A 19,281-nucleotide genomic window follows, 5' to 3' on the forward strand; every position below is an offset into this window, starting at 1 on the left:
TTTTTATTTTGATGATTTGAATTTGAAAAGATCGTTACAAGATTGAAAATGCATAACGGCTTTTTGAAATTCAAAATTTTGTTTTTATTTACTTCTTGAAACACGTGAAGTCTCTGACAAATTTAAAAATATTTTTTTTTAAAAGGAATCTAATCGATTAAAAGTTTAATTAACAAGAAAAACCTCAAAATGAAGTTTGCGTATAAGGTAATATCAACATGGCATTGAATTTCATAAAAAGATTAAGCTTAAACGTGATTTATTTTCTAGTTCAACAATTTGCTTGGAACAGTTTACCGGAAAGGTAATATAATCTTCAGTTCCGATGGAAATTCAGTCATTAGCCCTGTTGGAAACAGATTGACGATCTTTGATTTAAAAAAGTAAGTTGAATTAAGTTTAATCATCACATAATCTAATTAATAATTTAATTTTCAGCAACAAAACCAACACATTAGCAGTACAAAGTAACTACAACTTTACAGCACTGGATGTTTCGCCAAATGGATGTCTGATTGTAGCTTCAAACGAAAATGGAGAGACTTTTATGATCAGTACTCTTAGTCAAACAGTAATTCATACTTACAAATTTCATCGAGAGCCTACCTTCATTAAATTTAGTCCTGACGGAAAGTTATTTGGTATTTGCATTGAAGAATGTGGTAAGTTGTGGCTTATTATCTTGCTAGATTTGCATCTAGAGCTATTTTCCTTAATTTTGCAAAAATTAATCCTGAGATTTATTTAAATCCAGCGATTAATCCTGAGATTAATTTAAATTGATAAGAGTACATCCACACAATTTCTAATATGTCGTTCAATTCTCATCCACAGTGTATATCTTCAAAACACCAGGAATTATAACTGGACAGTTCAATTCATTCGTAATTGACAGAATTTTCAAGGACAGCCAAGGAGAGAAAACTTACTTAGATTGGTCATTTGATTCCCGATTCATTATTGTCGGATCAAGAGACAATTGTGCCAAAATCTACTCTGTAAAATTACTGGAAGATTTCAATACTGTCATATTAAGCAGTCACTCAGACTCAATTATTGGATGTTTCTTTGAAGAAAATTCATTAGATGCAATTGTCGTGAGTAGAAATGGTCAAATGACGAGATGGGAATGCAGCATGAAAGCTGAAGACTTACAAGAAATTTACTTTGTCAAAGAGGAACCAGAAGAGAAAAGGCAAAAGGATGACAGCTCCGACGAAGAAGATCAAATTGAGGAGGATCCGGAAGTTGAAAAAATTGAGGAAATCAACGACACAGGAAGAGACAAGCAAGGTAAAATAATCATGGAAGCAGCAAAGGAGAGGAAATTCTACTACAACAAAATTGTCAGGCATTACTTAATGGATGAATTGAAGAAAGAGAATAGCAATGTAAAGCTAACGTCAGCAAGTTACCACAAAAAATTAAAACTACTTGTGACTGCATATTCGACAGGAGCATTTTATCTTCATGAATTGCCAGATGTATCCATGATTCATTCTCTTAATATTTCCGATTATGCTGTCGATACAGTGACATTTAATAATAATGGAGATTGGATTGGACTTGGTGTTTCCGGTGCTGGACAATTGCTCGTATGGGAATGGCAGAGTGAGCAATATATTATGAAGCAACAAGGACATAGCAATGTTATGAGTTCCTTAACATATTCATCAGATGGAAATTTCCTTGTTACTGGATCATATGATGGAAAAGTTAAAGTATGGAATGTCTCAAATGGTTTCTGTATATTGACATTTTCTGAGCACACAAGTGGCGTAACAGCTGTTGACTTTAGTAGAAATAAAAAATTCTTCGTAAGTGCATCATTGGACGGAACTGTGAGAGCATTCGATATGATTCGGTACAGAAATTTCAGAACCTTAACAGCACCGAAACTCGTCCAATTCAGTTGCGTCTCAATCGATTACTCTGGTGAATTTGTTGCGGCTGGAGCACAAGATGTTTTTGATATTTATTTATGGTCAATGAAACATGGAAAATTGCTGGAAGTACTCTCAGGACATGAAGCTCCAGTTATGACACTCGACTTTTCACCTAGCTCAACGTCATCGACTCTAGTGTCTGGTGATTGGGAAAATGAAATAAAAATTTGGAATTGCCTTGAAAATTCAAGTGATCATGAGACTGTTAACATGATGTCCGATGTCGTTTGTGTCACATTTAAACCGAGTGGAGAGGAAGTTGCAATAGCTACATTAAATTGCAATATAAGCATATTAGATGTCAAAACATCACAGCAATTGTGTTCAATTGAATGTAAAAAGGATATTGGATATGGCATGTCAGATGGTGATGTCATAACATCAAAAAAGAGTTTTGAATCGAAATATTTTTCGTCAATCGTTTACTCATCGGACGGTGAATGCATTTTGGCGGGTGGAAAGAGTAAATACGTATGCATATATCATGTTAAGGAGGGATTATTATTGAAGAAATTTGAAATTACTCAAAATCTCAGTCTTGATGGAATGTTGGTGAGTAAATTGTCTGTAACTAATTCATTTTTTTTTTGGAATGCTGATTTACGTATTTTTGCGTACTTTTCTAAGAACAATTTTGTGTATTGCATTAACTTTTCTAACATTTTGATTTATTGTGTAGGAGTTGCATGAGTATGCTAGAAGCTCTTGGTTTTCTTGAAAATTTCTTTGACTTTTCTATAAACATTAAGTTAAATGCTTACGCAAATTAAATTAAATCATTAAATCATGAAAACCGCTAGGAATTTAAATTTTTGAAATTAGCTTGAAATTTGAATTTTTGAAAACCGTTAAAATTTTTGAATTTTTGAAAACCATTGAGAATTTAAATTTTTGTAATCCGTTAAAATTCGATAAAAATGTACATTAGGTTGTACATTAAAGCTTCATACTTTATGAAGAAAATAAGCTTTAATAACATACATGCAATGAATGAGAATTGACATTAATCATATTAAATTTATTTAGGAATTTGTGAATCGTCGTAATATGACAGAATTTGGTAACTTAGCACTTATTGAAGAGCGTGACAAACTTGAAGGTGGAAACATAAAGATCAAATTACCCGGAACATTAAAGAATGATATTGCATCGAGAAATTTCAAGCCAGAAGTAGGAGTAAATTGTTTACAATTCTCTCCAAATAATCAACAATGGGCAGCGGCCTCAACCGAAGGTCTTCTCATTTATTCACTTGACAAAGGCATAATTTTTGATCCGTTTCAAATGTCTGTGGAAGTGACGCCAAAAGCAACAAGAAATTTAATAGATGAGAAAGAATATTCAGGAGCTTTAATAATGGCACTAAAATTAAACGAACATCCACTCATACAAGAAATAATTGAACAAATTCCACATGCAGAAATTGATTTAGTGCTTGATTCAATGCCTGAAATATTTGTTCATCGTACTGCTGAATTCATATCGAAAATGTTGAGTTCACAGCATATTGAATTCTATTTGAAATGGACGTGCAGTCTGCTTACGAAATTTGGACAGAAAAATGAATTAATAGACTCGCAAGTTCTTATAAATTTACATCAGAATTTGAGCAGAAAATACGATAGCTTGAATAGAATGTAAGATATACACATACTTAATCCGATTTTATGTTTTATTCATTTAATGTATGTCTCTTTTTTATCCTCAACAGATGTGATTTCAATAAATATACAATTCGTGTTATCAAAAAGATGTCACAAGCCAAAATTAATGAGACAGAGAACGTAGACGATGAAATGATGTTAATTAACAACACAATAAATAAGGAAGATGAATATAGTAATTCTGATGAAAATATGAGCGATATTGATGATGATACATCGGAGGAGTAGCTAGACATTAAATGTTAATGAAATTAATTCCAAAATTTAATTGAAATAAATTTATATGTTGCTGAATTTTCTTACATATATGACAATGTTTATTGAAGGGATTTATACACAGGTACGTTTCTTCATATTTTTGGGTATGGCTATATTACATACATTTAGGGGATGTGGTGGAAGTTTAGTAAATTGCTGTTGATATTTAGTAGATTCTGCGTTGTTAATTTAGTTACAGACTGTGTGTCCTAGTTCGAATTTGTAGACATTTTGGCTTTAAATAGCTTTTGTACGATAGTGCTACTCGGGGTGCTAGTTGACTACTCAATCATGTCAATTATTTTGTCATATATTATTCATATCCGTCTTAATTCAAGGACATCCTTTAAATCATATACCCGTCTCATATCATTTACATAATAAATGAATGATCCTCAAATTTAATCACATGCCAAAAATCTTAAAGGATTCTACTTCCAATGTATATAAAGCTTTCGAGAGAGCTTTTTGACCGCTCTCTTTGCCTTACTTCCAGTAATTCTCTCTCTCAGAAAATATTTACACAAGCACTTCCAGTCTTCTTAAATCTTTGATTGCTCTTTTGAGTTGTAAAACTTATTATTCTTGCAGCATGTATGCATATCTTTGGTTTGGAATATTGTTATTACAGTAATAATGTTAATTACAGTGGACATTAATGCAATTGCAATTTCATTCTCATTTAGCAATTCCACGATGCTAATTGTAATGGTATAAAAATTTATTTAATTTGATAAGCTTTTCTGACATGGAAATATTCAGTGACTTTTGTATGATATTAAATTATGATTTACTTCATATCACACGTAACGCAATAAGCCGCATCAATCCGTGTAGATCGTTCATAGAAATTAATTTTTTGACGTTTATGTCGTTATGGCTTGATGTTATTATTTGAGCATACACAACCCTCTTTTTTTTTTTAATGGAAGTGATGTTTATGTATGGAACATTATTGTCACTTACTTGAATATTTTCTTATGGATACGATGTGTGAGTCTAATGCTGAATTTTACATTAAAAAATTATGCAAATGATGCTGGATGGTGTGGCATAAAATGGATTTTATGCTTAGGAATTTGCTCGATATTTTATTTATTGTAGTAAAAATTTGTTTTTTATTGAATTATTACTCACTCGTGTAAGATTATACAATTACGTGCAGATTATTGTCATAGAAATCAAAATAGAATCCCAACAACAGTCTTAAAGGAAGTTAAAACTGAAATTTAAAATTTAAATTTTAACGGTAATTTGAAATTCAAATTTTTTAACGGTAATCAAAAATTTAAATTTTTAACGAAAAATTCAAAATTTTAACGAAAGCATCAGAAATTCAAATTTCTAACGGAAGCTTCAAAAATTAAATGGAAGCAATCAAACTTCTCAGAAGCTTTAATTCGAATTTGTCGATAAATAATTTATAAAACATCAAGTGGTTATTTTTGAAAAAATTCTGAAAATTTCTAACAATTATTCATGCTTAAAACCTCATTCGTTATTTGAATTTTCATCAATTCCATAGTTACCTTTGACATTTAAAAATATCAACAATATTTCTGCTTTTTTGTCAGTATTTAATTTAATCTAGGAATTCATTATCATTTATTTTTTTGTGCGTCAAACGACCATGAATGACAAGTGATGAGAGATGTAATTAAGGAGCTGAATTAATGAAAACGTTGAAGTTAAAGGCAGGTAGATAGCTATTTATTTCATTTTAATTTAAATAATTATATCAGATCCACGATACATATAAAATATGGAAAGAAACATGCACAGAAAAACGTGTGATTCGGTGATAAATACTTATGGGCAACCAAAAAAAAAAAAAATTAATTAATTAGCACATATTATCACGAATGTGGGTGTCATATGTGGATCATATTCAGGAATGAAGTAAAATTAACATTTTCACATCAAAGAGGGAAATAAATTAAATTTGTGTCAATATTGACACATTTAGAATTAATTGAATGGGAAAGGGATTGATTTTCTTGGATAAACGTCTCGCACATAAGAGAACCTTTTCATCTTCAATTTAATTTTCCAGAAGATATATTTGAGTTCATTCAATATCGTCAGACGAGAAAAAAAGGGATGAATTAATAAAAATAAAGAGGAATGTGAGATCACAGGACATCCGTAATTCCTTAAAAAAAGGGATTTTAATGCAAAACGATTTAATTGGCGATGAAACGTTTTATTTCTTCTTTTGACTGAAAGCTTTGCATAAGGGAGCATTCATGAATTATGACCATCAGGTTTACAGTCGTTGACCCTATCATATGAATATTTTAGTCTGATTTAGAATTTCATAGAATAAACATCTTATTTATCAAATCCGTAAGGATGTTCTTCTTATTATGAACTTATACTCTCCAAAACTTCCTTCCTAAATCTCCATTTTCCTCGTTCTTCGACGACAAACGTCATTTAAGACCGAATCCTTAGGCTTTTTGCCAGTTTTGCATAACTTATATGCTTTCCCGATACCGGGACCGGGACCGGGAAATCCCGGGACTGTCCCGTCCCGAGTCCCGAAAATCTTCCGGGACTGGTCCCGCGGGTCCAGGTTTAAAAAAAAATTCTTATAAACTCTTAACAAAAGAAGAAAAAAAAAATAAAAAACGTTTAATTTATAACCAAAAATTTAAAAGTAAAATAAATTATATAATTTTATCATAAAACACAAAATAAGGAGCTATAAATTCGTATTTCGAATGTTTTTAAGTTGAAAATTTAAAATTTATTTTGGTCTACTGATTTTTGTTCTAAAATGCAGTGGCAAACAATATAAATCCAAATCAAACAAACCTTTTTAAATAAAACTATCGATTTTCTTCAAATTTGAGGTTTTTAAAAATTTAAAGCTTCAACGCTTTTTAAATTGGTTACAAATATTAGAGATTATTTCTCGTAACTAAGATTTGTTTCTTCATAACCATATAAACGCTGAATATGAAAGTTAAAATCAGAATTTCTTAGTGTTATTCTATTTTAAAATCATTTAAAACTAGTCAGGTTCAAGAGTTCTGAATATTTAAATCCATCATTAAATTTTTGAAAATACATATTAAGCTTAAAAACTCTAAAAAAGCATTAAAATATTGTATTTTTATAGCACTTTTTTTTCGGGAAATCCCGGGATTTCCCGGTCCCGTCCCGATCCCGTCCCGGTCCCGGAAAAGTTTTCGGAAAGGATTTCGGGAAAGCATAATAACTTAATATTTATATTTACTGTTTTACATTCACTGACTTTGAAAAGGAAATCGTTGAAAAAGGGAATGAATTAAGAGAGTAGAAGGAATTTACTAAAGTCGATGCCTGTAATCCATTTTATACATTAAAAAGTTCTGTAAATTATTACACTTGTCACTTAAGAGTGTTCGTCATAATTTTAGGAGATGAAGCACATCTATGCAGAATGCATGATGTAGATATTTATGCACTTGAAGTAAATGCATTCATTATGTCATAAACAGTAGTTGCAATCCTTTCAATTTTCTAATATTTTGTGCCAAAATTGAAGAAATTTATCAGGAATTAAATTAGGTTAGAGACCATGTAGAGTAGGGTTAAATACATTAGCTGTAAAAAGCTTCCATACAAGCAAATTGTAGTCAAAATATTGAGCATTGTTTATCAGCAACCCGACCTAAACCATCTCCAACCTGCCAGTCAGAACAGTCAAAAAATCCAAAATTCCTTCAAAAATCAGAAGCATTAAAAGTCGACAACCATAAACATTTTGGTACGAACAATTTTCAATAAAAATGCAAATCTTAATACATTCATCATAATCCTTGTTAGCCATTTTCAAATGGTACAGAAATGTTAATATCCGGATATTAAAAAAAAATCAGGGAACCTTAATGGAATTTTAATCGCTGTATATATTTTGTATTCAGTTGTCATAGGCTATAGTCACTAAAGTTTAACATAGAATAAATTAAAAAGTTCTAAAAAAGGAAAGAGATATGCTGTGGCATTGTTGCAATTTGCATATAGAAATAAAGTTGTTAAAAAAAAGTTTGAATTGAATATTTTTATTATGCTTGGCAAAGATTTGATGCTGTGACCGAGGAGCACAGGGTGGTGAATGAGTCTACAAGTTGGTTGTATGTGACGATGCCTTGACAGTAAATTTGAATGAATTTTGATGCAGCGTGCCATCGGCATTGTTTTCACTGTCTCGGCGCCGTAATATCCACCATATGCTGCTCGGGGTTTCTGACTATTGGATTTATTAAAACCTAAAAAAATACCATTTTTAAATTTAAATATTAGATATTCTTAAGAAACAAATTCAAAGCTACTCTGAAACAATAATTACCAAATTTAAATACTTAATATCCATCCACACCTAAATTAATCACATTTAATCAGCAAGAATTTGATATCAATTACATTCCACAACTTTATCAAAGCTCACAAACATTCAAAATAAAAGAGCTTTCAGTAACATAAAAGCTCAACTCCAAAAGCTCTAAATTCAAAACTTTTAACGGCTTTTCATGTTCATTTATGATGAAAGCTATATTGATGCAGAAGAAATTCCTTAAATTATAGAGCAATAAATGAAAAGAAAAATATTGTCTAAAAGCCGAAGAATCACCGAGCACTATTCATCACATCGTGTGTCGCAATCTTTATAAAATAAAAAAAAATTATCTTAGAAGATATATCTTGTGAAAAATTAAGACTCATTATTTTTATCTCATTCTCGTTGTGCTCATCGCTCAATGACACACAAAATGTAATTCTATTTTCATTCATTCTTTCTATTTGTTCTAATCGCGTAACTGTGTCACGACTGTCGTTTCACAAAATATTTCTTATTTTTACATATGCTAGAATGTGTCTAAAAATAAATAAAGATGCACATTTGTAAGAGCTTTGAACTGACACCTGTTTATGAAACAGAAAAGAAGTAGCTGAATAGAAATGATTGCATATGCAATAAGCCCTTCCATATGTTTTCATTTCTTTTTCTTTCTTTTTTTTATCTTCCTTATGTCGTGTAACTGAACAGGCAAATTGATACAAATACAGTAACAGAAATAAAATTGAAGTTGTTTGCCTACGATATATACATCGGTACCGAATATTCATACACAATACCCTCAATTCCTCAAAAAAAAAAACTTCTGTTATCATTTGTGAGTGTGACTCTTATCAAAATAACGTAATCGAGCAATTGCCAAAGGTATGAAGGAAATTATTTTATATATATAGAGTCGCCCGAATAAGAAGTAGTTCTTCCGAGAGAAGAATTCTTCTGAGAATAAACGATGATTCTTCGGCAAATTCGTCTATACTACTCACTCAGCTGTATATGTCTTCTTCTTTCTATCGTCATGTACATACATACAGTCTATATGACAACAAATTTTCTTCACATTTTCGTGTCTCGAGAGTCTCGCTCGAACAAAAAAAATAAAATAATATAGAAATAAAATGTAAAATGTTTTCTACAATCTGTTCTTCAATTAGAGCTACGATAGAGCTTTTCTTATTTCGATTGCGCACTGTAAGGAATTGACATACATACGAAATTGGATCCTATAAAAAGTTCTAAATAAACAATTAATGAATTAGACATAAATATATATAAATTTCAGTGATAACAAGAGTACTTAATTATAGTTTTTAATTTTAATTCTACCTAGTGCTGTGTCATCAATAAAATATTTATTTACCGTGTAAGTTACCAAGTTAATTTCTATTTAATCTCTCTCTTTCGGACCGGAGTTGAGGTAATAGAATCTAGCCAAAAAGAAAAAGTAACGACAAAAGAAAGAAGTAATGAAGTTTGAGTGAGCGCGGAATTAAGGTGCATTTTCCCTAGTTTAGAATTGTTGCGGGATATTGTGAAATAAACCGGGAATTTTACAGCTTTTTAGATTAAATCTTACATTTTACAAGGAAAAGCTTCTAGTTTCTTTGAGAAAATTAAAGTCAAGAATTATAACGTTCATTTGAGATTTGAATAATATTTATTGTACATAGTTGAACACCCTTTTTATGCAATGTAAATATTGACATTGCAATCCATATGGAGTTCTTAATTACAATTACATTTGCTTGAGATTAAGCTTCTGGTTTGAAGACAGATGAACTGATCGACAAACCGCAAGCTTAAGTGACTTTTCAACTCGGGAGAATGCACTAAAAATGATATAAATAATAAAAATAATAATAATAGTGAAGAAAAGAAATTTCTAACCCAATTCTTCAGTGCCAGTGCAGAGAGTGTCTTGATGAAAAGGCACAAAGCGAAAAAGAAACGTAAAATGAATGAGAGATAGATTAAGAGAAATGAAAGAAAGTTTAAGAAAAGGTGCTTAAAGTGCTTGTTCTAAATTTCACCGAAATATGAAAAGAAACATAACTGTTAAAAATATGCTCTTCAATTTCTCTTCTGAGCCACACAGCCACACCAACATATATTGCCATTAAAAAAACTTTTTTTTTCACATTTCTTTTCTTCATTTTCAAAAGAATTTCTTTTATCCAAAAAAATAAGTGTCAGCAGAAGATATACTGTGATGTATATGTAGTGAATATCTTCTCTCAATTTTAATATTTCTGTTACTGTTGTTGTTGTTGTAGTTCCTCTTTCTTTTGCTTTTACTACTACGGTATACAGGCGGGTGCCATTAAGTTTTGAAGAGAAATCTCAGACTTGTTGGATTCTTTTTGGGTTGATGGGAGATAGTTTCTTGAAATTGACTTTTTGTTCTGGTATTAAGCTGCATTTTTGGTATTTTAAGTGTTTTTATGGTCAAAATTGAGAAAAATTAGTAGAAATTTGCAAATTTTTAACCTAAATTAAGCTGCCGTTGGTCCTAATTAGTTAAAATTTCAATTCACTCACCAATTCTAGACTTCTTTTGCAATGCAAACCAATAAAGTTCAAAAGAATCAACAGAATCCAGTTATGACCTGAAACTCTTCAACTTTTGCACGTACGCTTTGAAGATTAGACACGTCAATAAAATGCGTTTATCTTTTAAAGTTAAGTGATTAAAAATATTGATGGTATTGCTAAGTGTCATTAAAAATGGACTTTGATCTATAATTTTTGGGAATCCCCGGCTAATAATTTATCTTCTGGATTCATTTTTGTGGGTTTTAACTAGCTTTAATTCCATATTTTTAGCTAACCTTCTAATTTCATCGAAGATATAGATGCATGAAAATATAAAGTTTTGAAGTCCAAAGTCTCATTCCCAAAAAAAATCAAAAATTTCATGTTGGATACCACGAATCCCATTTTACATTAGTCAGCCTAATCTCAATTAAATCTTTAATTTTTGAAATAATATTTATAAAGCTTAAGTTGGTTCTGTTAGGAGGAAATTGTAGATTAAGATAAAACTCACGTACACAAAGTTTCGAAGTCGCGATTCTTAATAAACCTTATCATTGATTTTTTGAAGTATAAAATTCATTAGAGTTGGTATGACTTGAATTATTTCATGATTCCCGAGTGGCATAATCCGACGAACTGGATTATATACCGTTAATCAACCGTCACGATGCCATCAGGGCAACTTTGAATTTTACCGTTAATACGACGACTTAGCATTGCCCTAGTAAACTCGTTGTTCTGTTCGGGGTATTTGTAATATAACTAGAATTATTTTTAAGTACCTTCTTTGTTTTTAACGAGCTAATTAACGTGACACTAATTGTAAAATTAATTGCAAGTGTTGCAAATTGCTAAGGTCTATCACATAAATGGATTACTTGTTTTTCTTTGCTAAGTCATTAGTTTTCTTTGTTTTGACTCATCAGAAAATTAGATCAACATCAACATCAATATCATCAACATCTGTCGCAACACCTTAGAAATTAGTTCCCACCAACCTTAATTCTTTTGAAGGAACTTTCTGGTCAAACATTTGTTATCAAGGTCTTTTTGAAGAACATATTCACTACACGAGGTGTTTGTTCCATTAAAAAAAAACACGAGCCTAGCGTTCTCTTTTTGGAATAAAAATAAAACTGCGTCCCGGAATGCTTGTATTAACGTGAATACACAAAGTTCACGTCATAGTTTCTGTATCTGTAGAACATAATAATGGTTTCCATATCTGAAAATTATTTAAACAAAACAAAATGGTTGTATGTGAATTATGACGCTGTCTGTTTTAATTATTATAATGATGACAGTTTTATTAAATTGAAAACTAATTTTCTGGATAGATGCGGTTTTTACTTCTGTCATTTAAAAGCTTCATTGTGGACTGTTTATTCCAGTAGTGAGCAACCTATTTTTTGCGGCACATCTTGGTGGTAAACCTCGATTGAAACCGCATACATATTATTCATGGCATTTCCAAAATGTGCTGCGGCACACAGGTTGCCCACCACTGATTTATTCAAAAGTAGACCTGATCATGTAGTTTTCAACGGCAAATGAGAATTTGAATTTTATATCATTATTTTGGCCTGATCAAATAATTACGACAAACAGAAACTTAATAAAACTATTAAAAGACAAACTATTCATCGAAGATGTAGAAGCACACATTGTTAATGCAAAGCTTTCTCTAGTACAATCTTGAAATGTTGTTCCTTTCTCAAATGCGTCTCCATTTTTGTGATATCACAAATTCTGTGCTTCTTATCACTTTGAAAATACTGTAAATGATCATCTGTATATATACAAGTGTCGCTCTACCTCAACTTATTTTCCAACGTGCCTCCTTAGATAGCTCGTGTTATTATACTTCTTTTTATCCTTCATTTATTATCTCACTCACTACTTTAATTATTTCCAAGTGATATGAGCATTCAAGGTAACCCGATGTTATCAAAATTTCCCAGAATAATTTATTTTTTTCGGTTTTCATTCTTCCTTCTCGTGTTTAGAGCCATACCAAAGTTCAATGTATCGAATATTATTTCCTATCGATGTTAACAAACACCCTCGAAAAGGCGCGTTTAATACGTGATTTTTTGCGCATTTTCGTATTGGTCGGAACTGATCTACTCTAATATGTGATCCGATGGTACGAGAAAATGAGTTGAACCTTATCATCGCATTCTAGAATAACTTTATATGTCACTGCTCGATATGAAAAAAAAAGTTTCTTTTCTCTTATCAAGGTGCTACACGTGGAAGAGTGTTTATTTTATCAGTATATATATATAACTTTTTTTTTGTTGTTTTCGGTACAAACAGATATTGTTCTACCTCAACTAATTTTGCAACGTGCCTCATTTCGAGTGTGTTTTATTATTCCTGTTGCTTAAAAAATTGTATATACAATAATCTTCTCAACTGATATGAACTTTTCAATACTTATTTCTTAATTCGTTCCACGCGCGACAAATGTAAAACAAACTTTTTAAAATTCTTGCAGTCTAAATAAAAACCGATCGTAGATCTTTTTTTCCGGCGTATGGTGACTGTTAAATGCGGATGACTGATAGCGTAAATTCGGTTTCTACTTGTGATGATGACTTTTATAAAAAGTTTTTGTATTTCGTCATGTTATCTTAACTTGCTGTACTGAACATTTCTGTTTAGAAATACGTATGTTAGCTTAAGTTCTAGGAATAGTTTAATTTAGGATTTGTTGTCTGCTTTCTAGAATTATTTGAAATCTTCCTTAAAATCACTGTCAATTCGTTTTCACTTTACTATCCGAAATAAGTTATGATTAAGATTCCATGTAATTAGAATGATCTTTATTCAACAATAGAACGTTGTTGGAATCACTTCTGTAACTTGTAAATGAAGGAATTTATAAATTCTTACCTAAGATCTTTGTTGTTTGAAGATTGAAAAAAAAATAAACATTTCTAAAGAGGGGACTAACAAACATAAAAGGGTGGAATCAACTAACTCTAGTTGCAAATATAATTTGAATATAAAACACCCGTTAACATATTCTCAACAATATTCAATTAAAATTTTTGAATTTTCCACTGCTTGCTTACAGTTCAACAAACATCATGACAAAATAGGCCAAAAAATCGCCTAATCACTGAGGAATGATATGACCAAAAATTATTGCTGGTAATAATCAGAAGATTTATTACTATTTTCAAACACCTTACCTGTTCAATGTTATAAGAGATTAAATCTTATTGATAGGAGGCACGAGCTCTTACGTAGCACAAAAATATGATATCTAAGTTCTCATTTTCTAAAAAATCCAAAAAACTTTGTCCATTCTTAATCACTCAACTCACCATCATGCGATCACACAACTTCGTAGCTGTTCTCATTGAAAAAAATTCTATTAATCTAATTTGATAAGATAAAATTATAGTTAAGACAAGAAATAAATTTTTTTTTAGCTTTAAGAAATAATAACACTGCGCGTGTAAATTTGAACTTATCAAATTTTTTACTCTACACGTGTAGAGTTTTTCGTCTCTCTTTTTTTAAAAGTTTTGTTTTTATCGAATATTTGTATGATCAAGTGTTTCTCTACCTCAACTCATTTCCCAACGTGCCACATATTTTTTTATATTATTTCAACCTAGGAACAAAAATATTACCGCGTAAGATTACTGATCTACTCTAATATTTTTTGATTGATAACAATATTCCGAAAATAGAATAAATACATCAAATTGCTAAGAATGAGAATCAATGATATATTTTCTTTCCACGTCTGAGACTGCATATACTTGATACATCTTCTATGTAGACGTTCTATTTACTTTGTCTGTTCTTCATTTATCATTTACTTGATATCATTTTTAGAATGAAATGTTTTTAAATAGCTCGTGTAAAATGATCAAGGACAGAGATGATGACGTAAAGATCAAATTGTTTACGTATGCTTGCAGTCGTATCAGTTGGGATTATAGTCAATATGGAGGTCCAAATTCTTGATTTCGTCATCAAATATCCATTTTTCAAAAATTTCACAATAAAAGCTCTGCTCGAAATAAAATTTTAGAATGTTTAGGATCAGATAGTTCCACACCTTAATCCTAGTTTGAGGAATAGTTTGGTAGAAAATAATCTGTAAATCTACAGACAAGTCTTTCCAAATTTCTGATATCTAGATATCACAAGTGTTGGTTAATTGACCCTGAGAATCATTGAATCATTGAAGGCAAGCTCTTTGCCTGTTCTCCAGTTCCCCAAAAATAACTCGGAAATTCAAATCTTAAAAATCTAAAAAATCATAATCTTTGATTTAAATTCCCAAAATATTCCATTCAAAATCATCTAAGGTCCTTGACACTTACATAAAATTCTTGAGAATTTGATTTTCGGTTATCAATTTCCAAAGTAAAAACAAAAAAAAATTCTGATCAGCTCTAATCATATTCATTTACTGATACGGATGTCAATGGCAATGCCTTTATCATGACTAGAACAAAGTTTAGTTAATTTTTTATCAAAACCTTTTGAATGCACGTGTATCCTACGTTGAATTCAGAACAGAGCGTCGTGTTTGATAATACAGGTGCCATTGTTGATATGAAAAACTCGAAAATGTTCTCGGCAAATCAAGTCATAAATAACGAAAAAAATAAATTAATAAAAAAAAGAACTGATAAGATTTCATTGTCATTTAATATTCTTTCTACTCCTGTAAACTGAGCATGACAATGTCTAAGAAACTTATTATTGAGATAGGCAATGTAAAAATAAAAATTAATCAGTTATTTTGGTGGGTGACTGTACAAAATCAGTCGGTCTTCATACTAAGTAAAAACTTTTATTTCTATACCTTCTTAATGCTTGTTGTTTCATATAATTCGGGAGAAAAGTTTTGTTCTCTCGGCATGTGCATGTATAACTGAATAGATTTTTTTATGATTCACGCTCAGTCACTAGCAATCTGCTTGACTTCTTTCACTCTCATTTCTCTCGACTCTCTCGAACTTTATTCTCTGTTTTTTTCAAATACACTTACGAAGCATTTTTTTTTTTTGGTGGACTATCAGAAGGAATATGAAAAATTGTATATACTATACTACTCTGTGAGCTGGCTGAGTGTAGTGGAATTAGAAATTTTTTTTATTTCTTCTTCTGTTACTTTTTGCTTTTTTTTAAAAAAAAGAAAAAAGAAGAAGTAAAGAAGAAAAGTTTTTTTTTCTCATATTTTTATATTTTCTGTTTTGTTGATCAGTTTCTGTTGCTGATCGATCGCGCTACAATATCACGATCGTTCATTCATCAACATCGTCTCCGTGGATTAAAACTCGTATTGGATGCGTCTCCGAACTGGACAAGAAAAATAATTTAATTTTCGGTGCCTAAAATAATTTTTAATTTAATTTTTAAGGAATAAAATAATAAAGAAATTTTTTCCTTATTCTACGAGTTAAAAAAGAAAAATAAAAAATTTTCGAGACGAGAGAAAATCAAAAAATAAAGAAAAAAAAAAAAGATTTTTTTTTGTGTATACACATTCTCGGTGTCGGGTGTTTTCGGATGTTTACGGGAGCACAAGAAAATTTTCTTCAAGGAAAGAAAAACAGATTTTTTAGAATAGAAGAGACGACTACTATTTTCTTTCTCATGAGAAAAGCTGAAATTAAATTTCTGAACAGAATTTTCTCAACTACACATTGCCTTCGCTGCTTGAAAGAAAGCAACAAAAAAACAGAAGAAAAGATTTTCGTGAACAGTTCTCAGTGAAGGAAGAAAAATTGCCTGAGATATAAATATATCAAAAAAAAAAATACAAAAAAAAAAATAAGTAAAGCAAAAAAATAAGAAATTATTTTACACAAGTTATAAAAAAAAATATAGAAAATTTTATTAAAGAAGGAAAAATAAAAATAAGAAAAAGTGCAAAAAGGAAAAATTAAATTTAGTGCAAAAAAAAAGAAAAATTTTACAAACATATTTTTTAATTTATCTGTAAAATTTCGTGCCCCACGGTGAAACACTTACCTACCAAATTGGATTTAATCAAGAAAAGCTTTGCCATGGCTCAGCCGAATCAGTCGATTCGATATTGCTGTAAGTAGTTCATTATTTTTAGTTTTTTTTATGACTAACTTTTTGCTGCATTTTAAGTTTTTTTTGCTATATAAATTCTTATCAGCCTGTATTTCGATTTCTTATCGCAAAATTTATACACAAAAAAAATATAAAAAGTTATTCATATTTATAATTCTGAAATTACCCGTAACGTTGCACAGCAGAACGACGTTACTTCTCGTCGAGGGAAAATAAAAAAAATTGAAAATATTATTATTGTATCACCGTAGAACAGAAAAAAAGAGAAAAAAGGAATGAGAAAGAAGAAAAAAATCGCTAACAGATTGTTGATATTTCATGAAAATCTGTGCAAAAATTCTCAATATAAATTCAAATGACGTTATCTATACTGGGTAATGAACTCAAAATTGTACTAATTATTGATTTTTTGATTTTGGATAATCTAGAAAATGTCTTCGGTATGGTAGTTGGAAAATTCTAGTTTAACGTCTTTTATGCAATTCCTGTGATGCTCTAAATATCAAAAAGAGAAATTTTTAGACATGAGAATGAAAATTTTTGTTCAAAAAGTTAATTAAAATGAGCGAATAAAAATTCATATGCTTAGAAAATCAATTAGATGTAGTTACAAATTTACACAAACACTTTGTATTGTTTCCCTCGAATTTTGTGTATTTTTCTTCTTCATAGAAAAAGACCGATGACGAGAAAGAACTTGAGAAAGGAGAAGAAATTTCTCTTCTTGTGCGCAATCGATTCTTTCCGTAAAATGTATGTATCTATAGATATGGATGGATATATATATATCTATCTATACACATAAAGTACACTGTAGTGTCTATATACATGCATGGAAAATGAAAATTTTAGCTTCTTTTCGTATTTCGTCCTCCTCACTCACTCTCTATCTTCTCATGTCTTGTTGTTGCCAATCTGTGTGTAATAAGAACACTAGGAATGAATCCCACACGGAAATTAAATTTAGAAAATCTTGAATATAACAGAAGTTAAATAAATAAGAAGAAAAAGAAGACTTGAGGAGCAGAAACCTTCTTGATAATAGCTCAAAAATTTGTTTACTGCGCATTGATCCTTTCGAAGGTCGTTACTATATTGAGAAATCTCTAACTGTATACAACACATATTTTTTCTCTATCATCCATCCATCCATTCCATCTATCTATCTATCTATTTATTTTCATACTGTTACTGTTGTTACTGATGGAAACGAATTATTTCATTCCTTATGTTGTCGCTCTTTTCATCATTATCTACCATTTTGAATAGATTTATTATGAAGGAGATTAACATTTATCTCTGCCTTAAAAAATCAGCCTAAAAACATCAAATTATTATATTTTTCGCATAATTATATCAAAACTGTTGCTTTCGGCACATTTACTGTTTGTCCATATGCTACCATAATTGACCTTTCAGATAACAAAATTTTCACAACCAACCATATGGATGCGAAAAAAAATGCTGCTGCCTTTTTTCTCTTCTATCTGCAGAGGGGCTTCTTCTTAACCCGGATTTATGTTACCATAGCAGAACATAAGATGACTCAATGATTTCACTTTCTAACTCTTTAATCTTATTTTGAGATAATTTAAATTTGGCACATCAAAATAAGCACCTCAATGCGCACACATATATTTTTGGAGAAATCTGTTCTCCATACTTGGATTAGAAAACTAGAATTGAAACACAGAGAAACAAAGAAATAGGTCAAGCTGTTTAGCCCTCCATTGTGCTTTGTGTAAATTCGTCCATTTTGAGAGACAACGTTGACTATTGACATTCCCTAAATCCGCTAATAACCAGAACTATCGAAAAAAATTGTTACTGTTGACGATTTCACTTTCATTGTCCTAGATTATTCACGTTCCTTCAATTTAACAACTTCAATATGACACACATTTTTTTCTTTCTCATTTCATCTCATGTAGAATCATGAAAATGGTATTTTTCTTACACAATCATGATTGTTGACCGTAAGCTCCCTCCTCTTTTGGTGACTCGGTTACTAAAAATTTTTAAAATTGACCATACAGTCATTTTGGGTAGGGATGTAAAAAGTCTTATGGGGTTTCTAATAACAACCACATCTAAATATAGAATACCATATGGTGCGTGTGATTTGGCATATGGAAGGAAAGTTGGGGCTAGTCTTCTGGACACTTGCATCATCTCTCATGTTCATCATCATGCAAAGAGAATGTTCGTTGAAAATAGCGGAAAATATTTGAATTTTGATGAGTCAAATTGCTAGCATAAGGATGTATGGAACAATATTAAGCAAGATTCTGGAAGCAACTTCCACCCACTGTGTTTGCCTCCCGAACTAATCTAAAAGTCAAAAAAATACGCTATCTTATCTAATACTTTACATTCAAAAAGCTTTTGGAGTTGTTTATCAAAAATAGAAAACCATAATAAAAGTAGAGTTACTATAGATATGACAGTAATAGAAGGA

The 19,281-nt window shown here is 30.6% G+C and overlaps 2 protein-coding genes across 2 annotated transcripts in view; both read left to right on the forward strand.

The window, feature by feature from the left end:
• Nucleotides 1–101: 101 nt before the first annotated feature.
• On the forward strand, nucleotides 102–3,916 carry LOC139089212 (periodic tryptophan protein 2 homolog). Its single transcript, XM_070638681.1, has 6 exons — nucleotides 102–207; nucleotides 271–383; nucleotides 439–662; nucleotides 835–2,498; nucleotides 2,973–3,583; nucleotides 3,658–3,916. The coding sequence occupies exons 1-6, from the start codon at nucleotides 190–192 to the stop codon at nucleotides 3,836–3,838; spliced, it is 2,811 nt and encodes a 936-aa protein (XP_070494782.1). The 5' UTR covers nucleotides 102–189; the 3' UTR covers nucleotides 3,839–3,916.
• A 5,453-nt stretch (nucleotides 3,917–9,369) lies between these two features.
• The window catches only part of LOC139089216 (uncharacterized protein DDB_G0283357-like), a 35,707-nt gene continuing 25,795 nt past the window's right edge, over nucleotides 9,370–19,281 (forward strand). The window contains exons 1-2 of the mRNA XM_070638686.1: nucleotides 9,370–9,573; nucleotides 15,985–16,823. Of these exons, the coding sequence (XP_070494787.1) occupies nucleotides 16,790–16,823 (34 nt within the window). The 5' untranslated portion in view covers nucleotides 9,370–9,573; nucleotides 15,985–16,789. The remainder of the gene's footprint in view (nucleotides 9,574–15,984; nucleotides 16,824–19,281) is intronic.

The sequence above is a fragment of the Chironomus tepperi genome, unplaced genomic scaffold, assembly GCF_022539635.2.
Source record: "Chironomus tepperi strain 1889 unplaced genomic scaffold, CSIRO-AGI_Ctep_v1 contig_176, whole genome shotgun sequence".
NCBI classification, from domain to species: domain Eukaryota; kingdom Metazoa; phylum Arthropoda; class Insecta; order Diptera; family Chironomidae; genus Chironomus; species Chironomus tepperi.

Bases quoted from the DNA above. Each gene is read 5' to 3' on its own strand.
- LOC139089212 (XM_070638681.1), top strand. The intron at 663-834 runs GTAAGTTGTGGC...TCTCATCCACAG, and splicing joins TATTTGCATTGAAGAATGTG to TGTATATCTTCAAAACACCA. The intron at 2,499-2,972 runs GTGAGTAAATTG...AAATTTATTTAG, and splicing joins TCAGTCTTGATGGAATGTTG to GAATTTGTGAATCGTCGTAA.